A 20,729-nucleotide genomic window follows, 5' to 3' on the forward strand; every position below is an offset into this window, starting at 1 on the left:
CCGCAGGCTGAGGGTGGCCTGGGGGTTATCGATCCAGAGATTCAGAGTTAGGCCTTGTTAGGCAAGCTTGTCATCCGCGGTTTGACCCCGGGGGGGCAGACGTGGAAGATGTTACTTCAGCAGGGAGTAGGCTCTTGTGTCCCGCGCCGAGGTGGAGAGTGGCTACCGTCCCTCAGGTGGATCTTCACTTCTGCCCCGCTCACTCAGCCCCGTTCTCCACTCGTTCGTAGCCTCCTCATGGTTTGGAGGCGGCTCCGTCTCAGTCTCATTCAGTCCCAGCCCAGCTGTCAGGAGGAGATCGATCGCCAGCCGCTCGTCTGGAATGGGCAGGTCAGAGACGCCGAGGGCCTTCAGTTGGGGGAGAGATCACATATCAGGTGGGACGGCTGGATGAGGGGGCCAGCCCGGTCCCTCCGAGTTTGGAGGGATACGTACAGACATCTGGAGATGACTGATCTTGCAGACGCAGCTGGAGGTGCACGCGGAGTCCAGGCGAGACGCACGGAGATTGACGGAGCGATCCCAGCCGCTTGGTTGGCTCCACCTGAGCCTCAGGTCCTCATGCCTGGAGACACCCGTTGGCTGGGACAGTTCACCCCCCGTGGCATCCCACTGGTGGTCGCAGGACGTTTGGATGACTCCTCTATCGCCTTCTTCGCGGTTTCAGGGGATGGACGACTCAAGAGAGAGGATGCGCTCATCGACCCCCTACTCCCGTGGCAGAGGGTTAGGGTCGTAGGCCTTCTGGGGAAGGTCTGGCGTACCGACCCTAGTATCGAGCAGGACCAGTTGCAGCTTTGGCGTCTTTGGCTCTGGGAGGGGCGGGCCTTGTCAGAGCTTGAGTGGGACCCAGGAGAGTGGTGGTGGCCAGAGATTGTGACAGGACAGGGGCCGACTTCCTTCTTCGCTTACAGCACGACTCTGGGCAGGCGAGTTCTCGGGAGGATGCAGAGCCGCCCCCCCACCCAGCGACCTAGCTGGTACGCACAGGGTATTTCCAGGTTCTTTTTGCAGGCATTCTGGAAGGCCTTGTGGGAGAGCTGGCGGCCGCGGAAGATCTCATACTTCCTGTGGCTTCTTGCCCACAAAGGTCTTCCAGTGGGGAGCTGGTTGAGGCAGATAGGCCAGGACGGTTGCTGTCAGATTTGCCATGCGGATGAGGAGTCACCAAAACACTGCCTGTGGAGCTGCACGCGCGCCTAGGAAGTGTGGAGGTGGACCTTCGGGCTTCTTACTCGCGCAGCACCAGAGCTAGGTGTGATCACTTGGGGCGCGTTCTGTTGGTGCAGCACCGCACCTGGTCTTCATCACTTGTTCGAGGCATGCCAGCAGGACCCCACCTTCCTTATCACACAGGGGACGTGGGGGCCGCTCGAGGGTATCCCACAGCACCTAGCAGAGGCTGATACAGGAGTTCGGGAGAGGCACCCAGTCTGGGAGATTATCAGCAGCATTACAGGATGGCACATCTGGACTTCGCGCTGCGCGCAGATCCTCGGTGGCACCTCCTTATCGACTGCCCAGATCATGGCGGAGATTTGGAGTGAGATTATTCATACCCTCAGTGGCCAGTGGGACCAGATTCAGGGAGACTCCCGGGCTGGTCAGGAGAAGCGGAGACGCTTCCTCCAGGCTTGGGACACACAGAGCCTCTTCTTCGAGCAGACTACGCAAGGCCTTCGGTGGCACTACTCACCACCCCGATGGCTGTTCATTCACACTCAGCATATCCCTCCGTGAGAGTATGATTTATTATGCTACCTTTTAGGGCTGCGTCCGGTTTGTGAACGCAGCCCGTCAGCTATAAGCTGACCTCTTGTATTTTGTTCTCGAAGTAATATAATTAGCACTGTTTTTTCGGCAAAAAAAATACATAGATGACGACCTCACGCTCGTGCAACAAGGAAGGGGATGGTCCGAATAATGGCAGCAAGATAGAAGGGAAGTGGGCTGCATACAGAGATGGTAAGTTGATGCAGACAATACATGATGGTGTCGGGCCACATGTGACAGAGTATGGGCGACACTGGAGATGGGAGCAGTTACACAGAATGTTGCACATTACACGATCATTAACTGTTGCATGTTAGAGAGAGAGAGAGAGAGAGAGAGAGAGAGAGATTTCACCACACACACAAAAAGAGTGTGTGTGTGTGTGTGGGGTCATATAATGACATCTTATGAAGTTTATAGCTGGTTGTCCCTTTCTTGGGAACTATTCTTTGTAATATAATGACAAATAGATTTCACCAAACAAAAAGAGGTGGGTGGGATGGGGATTGCGCATGTTAGCTTTTAAAGGAGGTGGGGATTTCACAAGAAAGACGACTCTGATGACGAGGACACTTCCACGAGGAAGCAGAAGAAGTAATTCTATTGTGACACACCAGAAAAACAAAAGGAAAGAGTCCGCGACTCAGATTCAGAGGGTGACGCAAAAGCCAAAGCAAATGTGGTAATCGAAGAGTTGTTCTTGGTGACATCTTCGTGTGTTACTCAGGTCAGATATGCCGACCTAGAAACCACAGTGATGACGTTTGACATTGAGATGTGGGTCGACGAGGAGTCAGATGCCTTTGTGAACGTGAAGGACACCATGGGGTGCTTGGTATCTTCCAGGTGCGTGGTTGTTAATACTAACACGAGGGTGGATTCCATGGAGTGCCCTGAAGTCTCATGTTCAGATGGATGCTGTACTTCAAAAGGAGACAGTACAAGATTACATAGGCTAGCGGTATGTGCCTCGATGAGGTGCGTGGTTTGCTTTCAGAGCAAGCAAACATGCAGTTCTTCATTTGAGCCTTGATAGCATGCTGTGGAGAAACTCTACTCTTCATTTGTCTCACGTAATGCGAGATTGGAAGGAATTGGCCTTCTTCGAAGGAAGAAAGGAAAGTGTGGGTGCTTCTTCAAATCTCAGACACAGATTGTTGGAAGGTGATAGACAAGGTGTATTGAAGCCAGAAGAGTACCTGCTTAAGAGCTCAGTGAGAGTTCGTGGTCCAGGTTATCTGGAGATACTCATTTGTTGCGGACCTTGCCAAAGGACGGACGGGTTGAGACAGACGCTCAGAGCATGGTGCCTGGAAGATTATAGGTTGTTCACTAATTATGAGGGGGACAACTAGAAGATCGTGGCAACTGGATTGCTCGAGTTCAAAGGCGAGAACGTGACTGAAGGTGATGGTGCTAGGAGGTGCTACTAGAGATGGACTTGTGTACCAGGATGGTGTGCGGAAGCGGAACTAGACCTGGTGGAGCAGGAGCCACTGGTTCAAAAGCCAGGAAAATATTTTGAAATCGAAGTGTTCTAGAGGACTAGGACCAGGGAGTTACTAGAGCATCCTCATCAACGTGTTGGCATTGGGCCGGGATGTGTTGGTGAGAGGGGCTGTTGAAAAGGTCACCTCCCCATCTGTAAAGCCCCCCATATGAGAAGAGCATGGGCCGGGTGAACCTAGGGTTTCTCAGACTAACACATGAGCAGCAGCATGGCTGCCATGTGGGCAAGAATCAAAGAGAGAGGGGTATCCCAGACAGATGGTGCAGCATGGGGGGAGGCTGGAGGAAGGTACACGGCCTGCATCATGGATGGCACATGGCACAATATGGCGGGAGATGGCGGGGGAGCCAGCAGCCAGGTCGGCCTGTTTGGAGGCTGGTAGGGCTGGTCACGGCCAGCCTACCAGGCGTGGAACAAGGGCAGACTATGGGGGGCTGGACCCCACAAGGTCTAAGGGTATGACCCTGGTTTTATAGCCCACAGGGCAGTGGGGATGCAGGGCACAAGTCGGCCTGCATAAGGGCTGTGCCCCTGCCTTGAAGTGTGGGCCAAAGGCCCTGGAAAAGTGAGCCCCAAAGGGGAATTTACAGATGACCAGGGCAGGGCCTGGTCGGCCTGATTGGGTCGGCCATAGGCAGCCTGCCTGGTCAGTTTTTGCAGCCCTTGAAGGGCCTATAAAAGGAGGGCCTCCAGCCCTCATTCATTATCCAACAGTTCAGCAGAAAAGGCAGCAGACAGGAGCAGCCAGAAGACACTTCCTTGGGCCTCATCCTCGAGGTGAAGAATAGTAGAAGGTGTGCTGCAGACTGAGCTCTCAAGGGCTGAGACTTGGCTGTCTCTCTAGGCAGCAAGGTGTTGGGATCTGGATGGAAAGTCTATAGAAGCTCGAGGTGGAGCATGCGGGCTCGCATCTAGAGATAGCTGGCAGATAGGAGGAGTACCTTGTGGTGAGCTTAGAGGACCACACCATTGGTGGGACTCTGGATCTCTCTCTTTTGTATTGTGTCCATAGCTTCGGACGGAAATATATTATTTTGGTGTCTTCTATATCTGGCTGGTTCATTGTCTATTGATGAGTCTGCACACCTTTTTTTTTTTGCCGAAAAAACAGTGCTAATTATATTACTTCGAAAACAAGATACAAGAGGTCAGCATTGCAGCTGACGGGCTGCGTTCACAAATCGGACGCAGCCCAAAAGGTAACAAAAAGTAAAGCTCTCTCTCACGGAGGGATCAGGTGAGTGTGAATGAACAGCCAGATAGGTGGTGAGTAGCGCCACTGAAGGCCCTGCGAAGCCTGCTCGAAGAAAAGGCCCTGTGTGTCCCAAACCCGGAGGAAACGTCTTCGCTTCTCCCGACCGGCCCAGGAGTCCCCCTGTATCTGGTCCCATTGGCCTCTGAGGGTGTGTATAATCTCACTCCAGATGTCAGTCATGATCTGGGCAGTCGATAAGGAGGTGCCACCGAGGATCTGCGCGCAGCGCGAGGTCCAAATGTGCCATCCTGCGATGCTGCTAATAATCTCCCAGACTGGCTGCCTCTCCTGAGCTCCTGTGCCAACCTCTGCCAGGTGCGGCAGGACGCTCTCGAGCGGCCCCCACATCTCCTGTGTGATAAGGAATGTGGGGTCCTGCTGACATGCCTCGAATAAATGATGAAAACCAGGTGCGGTGCTGCACCAGCAGAACGCGCCCCAAGTGATCAATCCTAGCTCCGGTGCTGCGCGAGTAAGGATCCCGAAAGTCCACCTCCACACTTCCTGGGCGCGAGTGCAACTCCATAGGCAGTGTTTTGGTGACTCCTCGTCCTCATGACAGATCTGACAACGTCCGTCCTGGCCTATCTGCCGCAACCAGCTCCCCACTGGAAGACCTTTGTGGGCAAGATGAGTCTGCACACCTATGCTATGCACATAAGTTTATTCTATCAGTCTTCCCCTGTGCGCACTGAAACTGGAACTACACCTCAAAAGCCCACTTTGGGAACAAGATTTCAGCAACTATGGATGCTTTGGACTGGCTGGACAGCAAAGGGCAGCAAAGGATCACCTTCCCAATCAAATCGCTATAGATCTGGGTACTCTGGGAATATTTCTTGAGCACCTCCGGGCATAGCACACAGCCAAAAGCACAAATCGCAGCAAACAAGGTCATTTGGCATGAAATCGCAGCACTAGGGCAGCTCCTGGAAACCAGCAATTTAATCGCAATCACAACAGGAATACTCTGGGGCAAATTGCAATCATCTGGGGAAGAAGCATGGCGTTGGGATTGCTTGGATTACAGGAAGGAGCTACGAGGACACATTCGCCTTCAAGAAAGAGTGCTGGGAGAATAGGGGTAGAAGCATCACATTGCACTAGGACCCAGAAACAGGGCTGGACTCCCCCAAAGGTCTTTATTGCAATAGAAATAGACTTTTGTACAACTGGCTCTCACAAGAGCTTGGCTGAGTACAACTCTTAATGATTCTAGAGCTCAGGGGCTCTTCTTTTATAGGCTTGGCCCCAGCCCGAAAGCAAAGCTTTCTAAAAAGCTAGGGCTAGCTTTATTTTGCCTAATTTTAGACTGACTTTCCCAAAAAGCTGGGCTTTTACACTTTTAGCTTTCTAGAGCTTCTAAGAGCTGATTCACATGCTTTTTGGGCCAGAATCTTGGCTTTTAGGCTATTTCGTTGGCTTTTAGCCATGTGGGGCCCTCCATATGTGGGTGACACCTCCTCTTGGTGCTTTTTGTCTCTTAGATCTCGCTTTTTGGCACTTTCACTTTGCTTTTGAGCCCTTTTTGCACCCTTCTTGGAGCTACACATCCAAAATCCAACACTTTAACCCATTAAAGGTTAGTCTAATGCATGCATTCTAGTTCTTGATATTGGTCGGCTGCGAATATCTCGTCCTTTGTTCCAAGGATGGGTGGCAAGACCACCTTTCCATAAATGACTTCAAATGGAGCTTATCCTGTGGAACTATGAACAGTATTGTTATATGAAAATTCCACAAGAGAAAGATACCTTTCCCATTCAGCCTTTTGCTTGGAAACATAACACTTGAGAAGGTCTAATACTGTGGAATTGGCAATCTCACTCTGTCTGTCTGACTGAGGCTGAAATGAAGATGAGAAATCCAACTTTGTCCCCATATTATCAAATAATGCTGGCCAGAATAAACTAGTCATCCTGAGGTCTCGATCACTGACAATTGACTTGGGCATACCATGATGTCTGAAAATCTGTGCCAAAAACAACCTGGCCATATGATCTGCTTTTATGGTCTTTCTTACCAGAATGAAATGGGCCTGTTTACTGAATCTGTCAGTAATTGTCCATATCCCATCATTCCTGTATCTGGATCTAGGAAGATCAAAGATGAAGTCCATCGCAATACTTTCCCACGGTCCCTACGGTATGGGCAGCGGCATGAGAAGTCCTCGGGTCTTGTGCCTATCATACTTTACCTTTTGGCACACAAGACATTCAGTTACAAACTTGTGAATGTCTTTCCGCATCCCTAGCCAAAAGAAATATCTCAATGGCCTGTGTAGTAGACAAAATACCTCGATGCCTGCATAAGGAGGAGCATGACATTCTTCCAAAACTTTGGCTCGCATATCTTAGGTCACACACAAATGATCATCTTTCATGAGAAAACCATCCTTCAAAGAATATTGGTAGATGATTCCCCTTGCAAGATCTTCCACATAACTTCTCCAAAATCTCGATCCGGTAAATATAGTTCCTTCATAGCCTCTAGATCTTGATGATATGCTATGGTAACATTACTCACTTTGGGCCTTCTGGATAAGGCATCTGCTACCTTATTCCGAGCTCCTGGAGTGTAGACAATCTGAAAGTGAAACATGGACAAGAAATTTGCCCATTTCATCTGTTTTTCGGAGATCTTTGTCTATGTCAAGAAATATCTGAGGCTTTGATGGTCTGTCTTGACTGTAACATCAGCCCCAATAAGATAATGCTTCCAAATAGCTAAGGCATGGATAACTGCTAGCATCTCTTTTTCATAAACTCCCAAATATCTCTCTGCATCACGCAGCCTACTGCCTTCATAAGCTATGACTCGTCCTTCTTGATGGAGGATAGCTCCCACACACTCTCCACATGCATCACAGTCCACATCGAACTGTTTGTGCGGATTTGGAACAATAAGAATTGGCTCGGTCGTTAACTTTTCATCAGCCCCAATAAGATAATGCTTCCAAATATCTAAGGCATGGATAACTGCTAGCATCTCTTTTTCATAAACTCCCAAATATCTCTCTGCATCACGCAGCCTCCTGCCTTCATAAGCTATGACTCGTCCTTCTTGGTGGAGGATAGCTCCCACACAGTCTCCACATGCATCGCAGTCCACATCGAACTGTTTGTGCAGATTTGGAACAATAAGAATTGGCTCGGTCGTTAACTTTTCTTTGAGAGTGTTAAAGGATGTCCTTTGCCATTCTCCCCACCTGAAGACTACCGATTTCTTGGTCAAATCATGCAAGGGGGCTGCTATATCAGCGAAGTGTCTGATAAAGCGTCTGTAGTAGGAGCAAAGCCCAAGAAAACTGTGTACTTCATGTACTAAGGTGAGTTCTGGCCATTCTTGAATAGCTTTTATCTTGGTTGGATCCATCTGAATCCCTTCCTTGGAAATTATGTGTCCCAAATAGTGATTCTCATTCACTCTTTTTAGTGTTGATGTAGAGCTTATAATTGCTGAGTTCTTGGAACACGGTGGCCAAATGCTTTTTATGTTCTTCCTCTGTCTTTGAAAAGACTAGGATGTCATCACAGAAAGTACTTGTAAAGTGCCTGTAAGGTCTGAAAACCCGGTCCCCAAAGGCCATTGACTCGTTTCCATGGGAGACAGACCAAGGAAAACTCCCAGTATCACATCAGAGCTATCACTCATTGATGGAAGTTCAAAGAGCAGCCTTTATTTCGATGTTAAACATAAATATATACCTTTGTAAGACTATAATATATCTAATCCTTTTTTCAGCTTTCTATTCATGGTGGGATTGCAATGAACTTGTGGAGATCCACGTTCGGGACTGACCCTACTTGTCCCCTTTACCGTGTTGCTGGAGACTATTCCGCATTGTCAATGGGATTGCAGACAGCTTGGGGTTATATGGAAGGGGGGGTTGCCAGGATTTTCAGTTTTTTGGCTCCCTCCCCCTTCTTCATGACTTGGGGCTCAGTTGCTTGGCTTTCCCTTTTGGGGCCTCAGGTCTTCTTTGAGAGATCATGGGCTATAGCTATCAGACGCACAGAGGCTTTGGATGGTCCCAGGTTCACCCCTCTCACACTATGGCCGGTATATGGACAGACATACACTAATGGCCATCTCGCCGAGCATGCAGGGATCCTCTCAGGCAGCTTCTGCTAGGAGGGCTGCTTTCATCAGGGAATGGAGGGGCTCTCCCTTTTTGTCTGAGTCTTCCACAGGGTTGAGGTGGCATATTCAGCCTCAACCTTGGTTCTTTTGTACCTCTTCTTGAGGATTCGTTTCATGCACGGCATGATGTATTACGGCCTTGAGCTTGCTCTTGCAGGTTTTATTCATACTTAATGGAAGTCCATTTTTGCCCCACACACACAAAAAAAGAATATATCTTATCATACAAATTCAGAGTTTTGTTGTTCTAAAGTTCTTAAGCACCTCAAATTCTTGCCTTTTCCCAACTGACCAACCAACCCATGGCTCATCCAAAGATTCTAGCCAAATTATCCATTTTGATAACAGAGGCGCAGACCTCTCTGCCAAAAAACGCATCATCCCACATTCCTTCCTTTTCTCTGTTCAGTAAACCTGCTGCCCATCCAAGTTTCTGACACGACTAGGCTAACCATCTAAGTTGCTAGCACAGCCACCAAACTCTCTGAGATCAAGCACCTTCTGACCTGAGGGATCTCAGCCCCTGCCACAAGGCTATATTCATCTTCCTGGCCCCATCACTTCAGACCAGAGAATTTCCTAAATGCCACCATTTGAAACCAGTGAGAACTAGAGTCTTGAATCTATAAGACAACATGCCATGGAGGATCCACTCAAAGTCCCCCTTCTCACCAAATATGCAGTAAGATACATAGTTTTGACCATTCTTACCAAATGTGCAGGTGAGATACATGGCTTTGCCACAGTTTTGCAATCAATCCAAGTCTTCAGAACATTCTAAAAATGTTTGTAAACACCACATGCAGGCCAGCCAGAGGACCGAGGCCAGATATTTGGCTCGAACCAGCATACAATTCTTCGCTGGAGAATGCCTATCATTGATGCCAGCCTGTTCCAATTGTTATTTATCCTGGTAGTCTGGGTCCTATACAACCAGCATACAATTCTTCACTGGAGAATGCCTATCATTGATGCCAGCTTGTTCCGATTGTTATGTGGGTCCTATACAACCAAGCATATCTTCAGAAAGCTCATCATTCAAGTGCACCAAACTCCCCATCAAGGTCCAGGATAATTCCAAAGCGTGCACCAACCAAATATAATATGTCCCGGTATTCCTTAAGCATTCAAGGGACCTTAGGATGACTGGATACTATGGCACACAGTGCATGGTCTCCATATCTTTACACTGTGAATCTATGGTACCAGGGAATGATGAAGACAAGGTGTAATCAAATAGGCTGGGCTCCGCTGGAGCAAAGGTGGTGAGGTGGTGAGCTGGAGCAGGTATACCCCTTGTCGCATCTTGACTGTGGTCTCCCAATGCCAAGCTCCTGGAACCAGTCTTGAACCTGGCATTGGGTGCCAGTAAGGACAACAATGTGATCTTCCACTACCCTGCCTTGAAATTCCTGACAGTGTGCTTGACTTATTGTTTGCCATGAGGGGGGCTTTTGGACGGCTGTGGATGTTGACATGGAAGACTAGCCTACAGATTGAAATACCACGCTTTGTATTCATCCTGCAGCAGTATCCATGCTACAAATATTGGTTGACCTGCAGGTTTTTATTCCTTCGGCACCTAAGTTTGGTATACTCAACTGTCTATAAACCATATGTGCACTGCATTGACTAATAAACTTTGAGTCATCAACTAAAACAGGCCCTTGGAAAATTCGGCCAGGAGCCAGCTCATAAGAAGAGGTCGAAATCTGGACTTCTTTAGCACTGGATTCTCTGTATGTCACACAGTTGATGACAAGTGTATCCAATTTTTAAAATGGATTATGAAGATAACCAAAGTGAGTGCATTCCCTAGAAGTCACCTTCTTTGCTCACCCGCCTTAAATTAGTGAAAGCCTACAGAATTAAAAATTCATTTCTCAGACCTACAATATGAAATCTGTACTCAGTACCTCTATGTTCACATCTTTGGCTTTGTAATCAATTCTAACAGTATTCCCATAAGTTTAAGAACACAAGTTTTACTACTGCATTGATCCATTGTAGCGGACATATGCTAGAAGAATATTATGTCATAACTGCACATAATGCTTCCATCAGAAGATATTGGTGTTACACTAATTTATGGTGTCTTTCTAGTTTTACTATTGCAGCTCAGCCACAACAAATGAAATAGGCTAGAAGGAAATTATGTTGTGGCAGCATATATTGCTGCCAGAAGAAATATTTGTTGGTCCTCTAGGTGATGGTGCTATCCTCACAACGTTTAAGTTGCTACCATTGCAAACCTGCTCCATTGTTGGACAACCCACCTTCCAACAAGATTTGCTACATGCACAAGGGCAACAGTATCCATGATCGGTTCATCACAATTGTTTGTGCGGTATAGCCAGCCTGGCTGAGCAGCATTATATTTGCAGACCTACTGTGGATAGCAGTTGCCCTTACTACCTTGGAGAATCAAATCAACAAACAGCTCAGCTCTGATTCAATCAGAGAAGAGGTACATCAATGCCTGCGTAACCAACCCTCCAACGATTGCTATCTCAAAGCTTGACACTCTGATCTCTCATGAGATCGGAACAAAGCTAGAGAAGGAGTCAATTTAGTAATCCAAGAGGACAAAGCAAGAAGCTAGGGTAGGGGGATTATAAGAATTGGTATCAAGTGGAAGCAACATCCGATGAAAGCTATGAAGAGATAAAGACAGCAACATCCAGCATTGAGTCACCAGAAGATGACCTGATTGGAATCCATTTAGATGGTACTCATGCAATACTCACTCTTGCTAGCAGAGTTCGTATTCTCAGATGATCTGGTATAAAGTATGGATAGCAGAGGGAACTCACTAAATCTCATCTTAAGCAAAAGGCCACCGAGTTAGCGAAGGTGAAGGCAGCTAGAAAGGAGAGTAAGTTAGCTGTTTACGGTGAAAGTAAGGCTTCCATCAGGGACTTCAAATTGAAACCTAAATACTCTCAGTCTATGGCCGTAGGTTTTGGGAGTGGCCACTCAACTTAGTAGCTTGAAACCTCAACACTCTCAGTCTATAAGTGGACGCTCAATTTAGTAGCTTGAAACTTATATACTCTCACCTTAAGTAATAGGCTTTGGGAGTGGACACTCACTTTAGTAGCTTTACTCTTCAGTTTTTTCTATTGTATCTGGTTTTTTAGTCTCATAGAACTTTCTGTCTCCTGCAGACTGTAATAGACTCTCTTTCTTTCTTTCTTGTAGAACCTTTAAAAAATATGAAGCTATCAACTCAGAAAAGAATTTACAATTGGTTGCATTTAAATTCCACATGCAACCAAACATTCTTGAACAAGGTTTTCTAAATCTATGAGGAAAAACATTGGTTCCCCACAGCTGACTAAAACAAACCTCGCAAAGAGCCCACTAAGGATTACTTTTCATTTCATTCTCCTTGAAGCATCTTGGCAAGAATGCATCCATTTAATTAATTTATTTTTTCCAGAAAAATCCATTAAATTTTCATTACCATATTAACGACCATACTTGAAAATCACACATGGGGATGTAACTAACACTTCTTTGAACAAGGAAGGCATGAGGACCTCCTGCAGACAGATGAGCAATTGCTTGAAGTCTATCTTTTCCTCTTAAAAGGGAGGCTTCAAGTTCTTTTGCATGTCTGCCAAAACCTTCTCCACTTTTATTGGTTTTTCGTTGTTCCTGCAATGTGTATTTATTCTGCATGGCAGCAATGTCGAGTTCCTCCCCTTCCTCATGAGAGACAAATAAGGGATTTGCTCCATATCTCTTTCTCTTTGTATCCTGCAGTCAATCATGCCAATTGATACTGAACATTCACTTTACACAGCCTATAAATTAGAAAATTTGGAAATGTAATCAAAACTAGAAGTCAGATTTAACAATGTTTCAACCTCTTAGATAAAAGACACGACTTCCATGCACCCCTAAGATAGGGCACATGCTTCAACATAGGTTTCTTCTCCCCCTGCCCTCCCTCCCCCCCGCCCCCCCGCCGCCCCCTCTCAAAGCAGCTTCAACAGAGTTCAAGATATCACACATCAAAAAATCAAGTTACCTATTTGCTTAAAGGCTTACATAGGAGTTCATTGATGCCCACTTCTAAAGGCAATAGAACTCTTATTTCTCTAGTTTTCTCAACGAAACACTAGACCCAGCTTGATCGGATGAGCATACTTCCAATGTCTCAATCCTGCTTTTTGGCAGTAGCGAGCTAGAGAGTCCAAATATATCATTTAGAGGTGGATTTGTAGACTCAAGGTCATACAGGGAGCCCTTGTCATGGAAATGAAAGAGCCTATAGTGAAGGAATGGGAAGAAGGTGGAAAGGAGGCAAGGGGAGCTAGAAGGAAGGAAACATAACTTGAAATAGAAATGAAAGGAAATGGAAATGGAAATGGAAAGAAAGGAAAGAACCAAAGGAAATCAATTACATGACCAAAAGCTCCACTTGAATTGATTGATGTGACAATCGAAAGTATAACACTCATATAGAGTGGACACACACACTCAAGTACCATATGTATATGGGATAGCTCCCAAGATGCCACATGGCACTCTCTCACACAAAGACTCATGAACTAGTTCCTAGTACACACTCGAACACACTCTTTGACTATGATTTCTCCAACATCCCCCCACAGAGCAAAGAGTGTGAGACCCAACACGCAAGGAGTAGACCAATCCCCCCTCCACTGCAATACTGCAAAGAGGAAGCCCAACTATCCAACACCTCCCGTGTCATAGTGACTTCTCAATCAGCTTGCGAACGGCAATGAGAACCATCCCTCGTCACCTGCCCTTACTCTGAATTGGGTAGGAGTCTCGCATAGCCATAAGAGTAAACACCCAATACAATCATTTTTTGGGGACTACCCAGGGTAGAGCACCCTTATTGACTCCAAAGCCACAAAAGCATACATCATTTTAAAGGGACTACTCAAGGCAGAGGTCCTTTATTGACTCACATAAGAGAAATTAGAATACATATGGGTCGTCATCCTCAAGGAGGGTGACATGGGCAGATAGCGCTTGGTCGATGATTAGAATCTCCTCTGGGGTTGCCTCTCCTTCAACCAAGTTGACATGATGCTGGTCTTGTTCTTTTGCTTTCTTTGTGTAGCAATGTGTTTCAAAATGACCCTTGCGCTTACAATATATGCACGTGATGTTCTTATGGGGTTTCCATTTTCTGGTGGAGGCAAGAGCCTCTTCAGTGCGTGATGTCAAGAGCAGAGATTCTTTGTTCCAGCGATCTTTTTCAAGAAGAAGAGTCACCATATCATAAAAGGTTGTCGAGGCAAGCCTAAGTACTTTAAGAGTGTTCTCAAAACGCAAGACTCTTTCCATACTCTTCGTGAGGACAGCCATTTTGTCCTCGTCATAAGGTGAACACATCAGGCTGGAAAGTTGTTGAATAGAGATTGCATTTTTGCCAAGTGGGCACTTAATGCATCATTTTCCTCAATTATGAACTTATAAAATTGCAGCTTCAAGAAAACCTTATAGTTTGTGGTTTTATTACCAAAAATATCTCGAGACGCATCCAAATCTCCTTGGCCGTCGGTTTGAAATTGATATGATGAATCAAAGTGTCGTCGAGGCAAAGTCCAATATGAGGAATGGCTCTTGAGTTTTGTTCCTTTCATATCTTGAGTTGTTGAGGATCTGTTGTTGTGGCGTAGTTGCGATCATCCTCAATCACATCCCATATATTTTCTTTCATGAGGAGCACCTGCATCTTAGTTTGCAAAGTGGGAAACCCTTTGCCCTTGAACTTCTCCACAATGAGGGATGTGGAAATACAAGTCATGGTGTGGCAGCTCCAAAGAGAAGGCAGTGCCAAGAGGAGGCAGCAAGTAGATGCGAGCAGAAGAGGAGGCAGCGGGCAAGGAAAAGATGCAGCGCCAAGAGAGGTAGCGCGGACAGCGGACAGGGAGAAGATTCAAGAGCCCCCCACAAGCCATCGAACCAATATAAGACGCATCAATCTTTGATAAGAACATCATAATTATACTATTGCCTCACCCCGTGATATCTTCTATCCCAATACAGATGAACCTCTCCAGCTACACAAAAGCCTACAGTAGAAACACAAAGGCGCTGCACATGATTGAGATATGTGTCATTCAGAGAGGAGTTACTATGGAACTAATCGAGGACAAATTCAAAGGAGGTGCTTTTTGTAAAAAGTAGTGTGCATCTTAACCCAGGAACAGCCTATCAAAAAATGGCAATGAAGTAATAAAAGATGCATAAGCATTTGTGAAGCCATAGATGCCAATAAGGGGGAGCAAATATTGGACATCATGGCATATCACGGTGCCTTAGTTGACTTGTGGACCAAGGGGCCGTCACACCACCCACCCCCTAGATAACTTCCTAGGGCTTCCATGTAGTCCCCATGTTCATGCCCCGACATGGACCTTGAGACCGTTGCAACCTAAGATTGTGCACAAACCTAGTCTAACAAACCATGATGCCCACGGGTGCTAGCTCAAACAAGGCATGCCACCTCACCCATCTACCCTCGTAGACTGTAATGCCCATGATTATGCATGCCATATGTTGCCTCAAGCAGTTGCTAACCCACCTAGGCCGATTAATCCGCCACCTGGCCAAGGGCCTATGTGCTTACGCACACGTGTTATGCCTACCACACCAGCCCTAGGCAGCATTGTCGAATAAATACAAGCATCGGTATCCAATATAGTAAAGCAATCCTTCTTAAGCTCGAGGAGGAAGACGACAATTCTATGTGAGCATAGGAATTGTATTTGGTGGCTAGAGATGCTTCTTGGCAAGTATCTAGAAGAGGAAAAAGAAATATATGAAAAAAACTCAGAGATAGATCTATCAATAGGCAAGTCAAACTCAAATGATGATAGCAATGTGGAAAAAAAGCACCTGAGCAACCTTCAACCAATGCAGGAACAAGAACAAACTAAAGTACAAGATCAGTTTGCATGTTGGACATAGGCTAAAGAAAAAGGACGTAGATTTGGAAGATCTACAACGAAAATACATGAAGACTAAATTTCCTCTCTATTTTGAAAAATCACAATATTATAGAATCATTATCCCTTTTATATAGATTGTGTTTCTTCCTTCTTGGGCTCCTCCACTTCATATTTTCTTACTCATGTTTTGGGAATAATGATGATTCGAGAATTCTTGAACAAGAATATCGTAAGCCCTAAATGAACATCACCACCATCATGTACATGAGGAGCTAAATCTATGACAGCCATAGTTGAGTCCTTTTTCTTTTCCTTGGCAATTCTTTTCTTGCATTCTCCTATGTAGTGACTTGGCTTCTTGCAATAATGACAAACACTCTTTCTCTTGGGCTTCTCTGCATCATTCTTAGCGAATATGTGTATCAGATGCCAAGAGCATTCCCAGATTTTATCATCAAGGACACTGATGCCTAAAGAGGGAAGGAATGCTATGCTCAAGTTGAGATAACACGACATCAGAGGGATCAGTGGACATTCTCCTTCAGAGGATCAATTGTCGTATTAGCGGCGAGCGCTTCATGTAAATGGTCAAAGGAATCGGTGTCAAGGTCCTTGATGAGGGTGACATGGCACGGACTAGAGGGGTCTAAGGCTATGGGTCTTAAATGGCATTAAATGTGTAAATGTGGCTAGAGGCAAATGAATTTAATGTGCTCCCAAGAGAGGGGTAAAAGATGCATTTAAGAGATACCCTAGAATGATGACATGTGACAGACTAGATCCATCTAGGGAAATGGGGCTTTGTGGATCAGCATGCGAGTTCTTAAAAAACAATGTGAATTGTTCTCGTACGTATGCTGACACGGAGATTGGCTGGGAGGTTAAAGAGCGTGCCATCACCCATGATCCCAAACAGAGAGATTGGAGTATAAGTTGAGCGTATCAATAGAGGGACATGCTGTAAACAAAAGTCGTGTAGGGAACATCATCCTGAATCATTGATGCAAGAGTTTCTGAGGCATGGTTAAGGTATGCATAATCTCCAAGGAAGGTCGATAGTGCACGAGACAGGTGGTCCTCAAACCGCATCGAGGATATGGTCCGCGTGTATGTGGAAATGGGTGGTGGCAAGAGGATCTCGGCCTATGTCTGGTCTAGCAACCAAGATGGCAAATGCCAAATACAAATATTGAAGGGGGGGTAGGGGAGGGGGGAGCTGGAAAGTCATGAACAAGAGACACAAAGGCTGGGGGCCCCGTGTAGAAAAAAGTGAGTCCTCTAGATAATGGCCATCGTTGAAGAGAGAGAGAGAGAGAGAGAGAGAGATGATATGTATTAAAGAAGAGCTATGGGACTGGTGACCTCTATCAAAATGATAGTAATTCGTTACATCCAAATATCTATAAATATTTTTTATATTGCTTGCTCACAGGCACACATTTGAAAGCTTGACACTCGCATGCAATGACAAATAAAAGTATACCTTGTCCCGAATTGTTGATGCTATGCCATCAATGCAGCTAGTCTTTCGGCATCTTTCCCTTCAACACATGACAAATCCACTATGTAACTTTATGCGAAGTTCAGAGCTTGCATTCAGGAGTTTAAACATAGTATGCTTTCCCTCATATGTGTTCTCACAAGATCTGCAATTTAATATCGAAAACTAACAGCTAAACAAGCAACCAGTTCATACTTCAACAACGCAAAGAAGTGGAGAACTATCCTACAAGTACTATCTTCAGGACCACACTACTTGCCAACTTTCAGATTGTATAGAATGTCTCACTCACGTTAAAACTCCCCCCCCCCCCAAAAAAGCATCATGAATGGAAAGTACAAAGGGATTAAAGATTGTATTTCTGTTTAAGCATTGTAACCAGCACACTTAATGGATGTCACTGCATTCACTGTTCCAGGAATATTTCAAGAGTCATCCCAGGCTTAGCCCTTGCGACAACTCCCATTGCAAGTCAATCTGAAGGTGAAAAATCCTCATGGAGTTCATCTTTTAGAACAGGAGGTCACATACCAAAACTTTGTCCCATGAGATTTGGACAACAAGGTTGAAACTTCAAGGAACACGCTTACCACATCATCCATACACTCCAGGGTTTGTTACAATACTGCTCATTAACTTGTTCATTTAATCCTGCTGCTTGCTCTAGGCTCAATTGGATCCTAAATGGGCATGACGACAATACAAAATGCATGGCCAAGGTTTGCCTTTTTCCACTAACAGAGCACAACGGTCAGCCTTCAGCACACAACAGAATTAATTCTGCTACATCTAAAAACCGAAGTCCTCGCATCCATTTGATAAGGTTGTGTCAATTCTATAGATTCCAAGTTCTCTACATGCACTACACTACAAATACTGCTATTGGAATCTGATTTTAGATGAGAAGTATCGTCTGAGAATCAGTTTATAGATTCCAAGTTTTTTATAGACACTACATTACAAATACTGAAGTATAGTCTGAGAATCATTAATGAGTTTTCCTACCCTTATGCCAACATAAAGCTATTTTTACAGGTGGGAGAGTGTTATGTCCATAATGGGATAACTAGGCCTAACAAAGACTGGACTGCCTACGGTCAAGGCCAGGCTAACCTAGGGGTAGGTGTAGTCTAACCTATGGATTGGATCTAGGGGTAGGTGTAGTCTAACCTATGGATTGGATCTTGGATTGGATCTAGGGGTAGGTGTAGTCTAACCTATGGTTTGGATGAGCCAAGATTGAGACTAGAGCTAGTGCAGATGAGGTTATGATCCCATGGATTGGGCTAGTCTAAGAAAGGCATGGCTATTCCAGGATTAGCAGAGCTAAAGAGGGAAAATTGTGGCTTTAAGTAAAGCAAAGCTACTTTATGCATGAAGCCTAGAGTTAGAGCTAAGTGCTAAAGATAGCCCGTGCTAGGTCTATGAGTATGAGCGATGGGCTCAGCATTCGGGATCCGAGGAGTTGCCTCCTCTGGATGTAGACCTGTTGGCCAGGGAGGGGAAGCTAAAGGGGCATGTGGTATGAAACGAATGCCTTGACCTTGGGGCTGGCTAGCTCTTGTGATGTTCTAGACCTCACCACTCGACGAACTAAGCCTTCCGCTCGGAAGTGAGCTGCTAGCTCGAAACCCTATACACAGGACCATACCACCGTATCAAGGAATCTTGGAATTGCTGCCCCAAAGAGGTCTGACTTGACATGATTGGGGCTGTTACACCAACTGGAAACCCTCGCACCTCAGTAGCTGCTGTTTGCAGACCTGTTCTGACTGCCACCCTGCTCCAAGCGCTGCCTTCGTACCTTCTGCAGTGCATTCTGTACCAGCTCAGGTACCTTCTTTCTTGTTGTGCACTGCTGCAGCTCTTGTGCCCTTAAACAGGTAATCTATTGCCAAAAATGACACATGGGAATTAGTAGATCTCCCTCCCGGCAAGCATGCCATTGGAACGCGGTGGGTCTACAAATTAAAAAGGAAATCTGATGGCAGCATAGATCGATACAAAGCCCGTCTTGTTGCAAAAGGGTATGCCCAACAACAAGGCATTGACTTTGAGGAGACATTTGCTCCCACATCCAGGATTACTACCATTAGATGTGTCATTGCCATTGCAGCCCATCATCACTGGCAAGTGCACCAACTTGACATTAAGACTACTTTTCTTCATGGGGATCTGCAGGAAGAAGTCTATGTCACACAACCTCCTGGCTTTGAGGTTGTTAATTCTGAAAATAAGGTATGCCGGCTTAGAAAAGCCCTTTATGGTTTGAAGCAAGCACCCAGGGCATGGTATGCCAAAATTCATGCACACTTACTATCCCTTGGTTTTCAGAATAGTCCCACAGAATCCACTCTTTATGTTCGTGGGAGTGGATCTGATTTTTTAGTGCTGATTTTATATGTGGATGATATGCTCATCACGGGCCCAGATACTCAGCAAATTGCAGCTTTCAAGGCTGATTTGCAGCAAATTTTTGACATGTCATACATGGGACGGCTCCATTATTATTTGGGCATTCAGTTTGCTCATGTTGAGGGGGGTATCATGATGTCTCAGTCCAAGTATATTGGACAGCTCCTTAATTGTTTTCAGTTTGAGCATTGCAAGCCAATCTCTACTCTAGTGGACCCTAGCTTCAAATTCTCAGCTCATGATGGGAGCCCACCATGTGATATCACTCTTTATCAACAGGCTGTTGGATGCCTTATTTATTTATGTCACACCAGACCTGACTTGCAGTATGCAATATCTCAGCTCAGCTCAGCAGATTCATGCACATGCCTAGTTCACAGCATTAACAGGCAGTGAAGAGAGTCTTTAGATATCTCAAAGACACTCAGGATTTAGCCCTCTTCTATGGTGATCAGGGTTCACTTACCATGCATGCTTACACGGATAGTGACTGGGCAAGATGTTTCGACACCAGAGTGTCACATACTGGCAATTGTTTTTTGCTTGGCAATTCATGTATCTCTTGGCTCAGCAAGAAGCAACCAATAGTTGCCACGTCTAGCTGTGAGGCTGAGTACAGGGCAGCTTTCACCGCTACAGCAGAGTGTGTTTTTTTTGCCATTGCGCGTAACCCAGTGTTTCATGCACGTACCAAGCATATTGAAGTTCACTATCATTATGTTCAGGAGCGGTTGTCAGTAGGAGACATAGAGTTGTCCTATCTTCCCACAAAGGACAACATAGCAGATATGTTTACAAAGGCACTTCCTCGTCCCAAGTTCGAAGTCTTTCAACAAGCTTTACACTTGGTTCCCTTTGTTACATGATCTGACATCCCTTGTACATTCATAGGTGGCTATATCCTTTGGGATGAACATGTACCACCATGACCAGAAAATACCAGGTATTCTGAGACGTTTCCAGAGTACTTCAGCCCATCCCATGGAGGGGGGTTTGTAGGCCATCTTCTGGTGGTTCTAGTGATGCTCTTTAGGCCATGGTATGTGCCTTGTAGGTAGTCATGGTGGGCGTCCCCACTCAATACATGTGCACACATAACAAATATAAAAATATATATTTATTCTCTGGTTGACTAAAGTCAACGCTCTTGATTATAATTAAGAGGCTTTGACCAAGGGTCGAGGCGCCTTAATT

The 20,729-nt window shown here is 45.8% G+C and overlaps 1 protein-coding gene across 2 annotated transcripts in view; it reads right to left on the reverse strand.

Annotated features, from left to right (window-relative positions):
* LOC147879931 (uncharacterized) overlaps window positions 1-20,729 on the reverse strand; it is a 65,605-nt gene that overhangs the window by 12,017 nt on the left and 32,859 nt on the right. For both annotated transcript variants that reach the window (XM_087371859.1, XM_087371858.1), the window contains exons 3-4: window positions 17,103-17,160; window positions 12,224-12,443 (exon numbers count right to left, since the gene is read on the reverse strand). In XM_087371859.1, coding sequence (XP_087227985.1) covers window positions 12,224-12,443; window positions 17,103-17,160 — 278 coding nt within the window. The remainder of the gene's footprint in view (window positions 1-12,223; window positions 12,444-17,102; window positions 17,161-20,729) is intronic.

The sequence above is a fragment of the Dipteris shenzhenensis genome, chromosome 33 (assembly GCF_047967505.1).
Source record: "Dipteris shenzhenensis isolate YYH24624 ecotype China chromosome 33, Dip_SZ_1.0, whole genome shotgun sequence".
NCBI lineage: Eukaryota > Viridiplantae > Streptophyta > Polypodiopsida > Gleicheniales > Dipteridaceae > Dipteris > Dipteris shenzhenensis.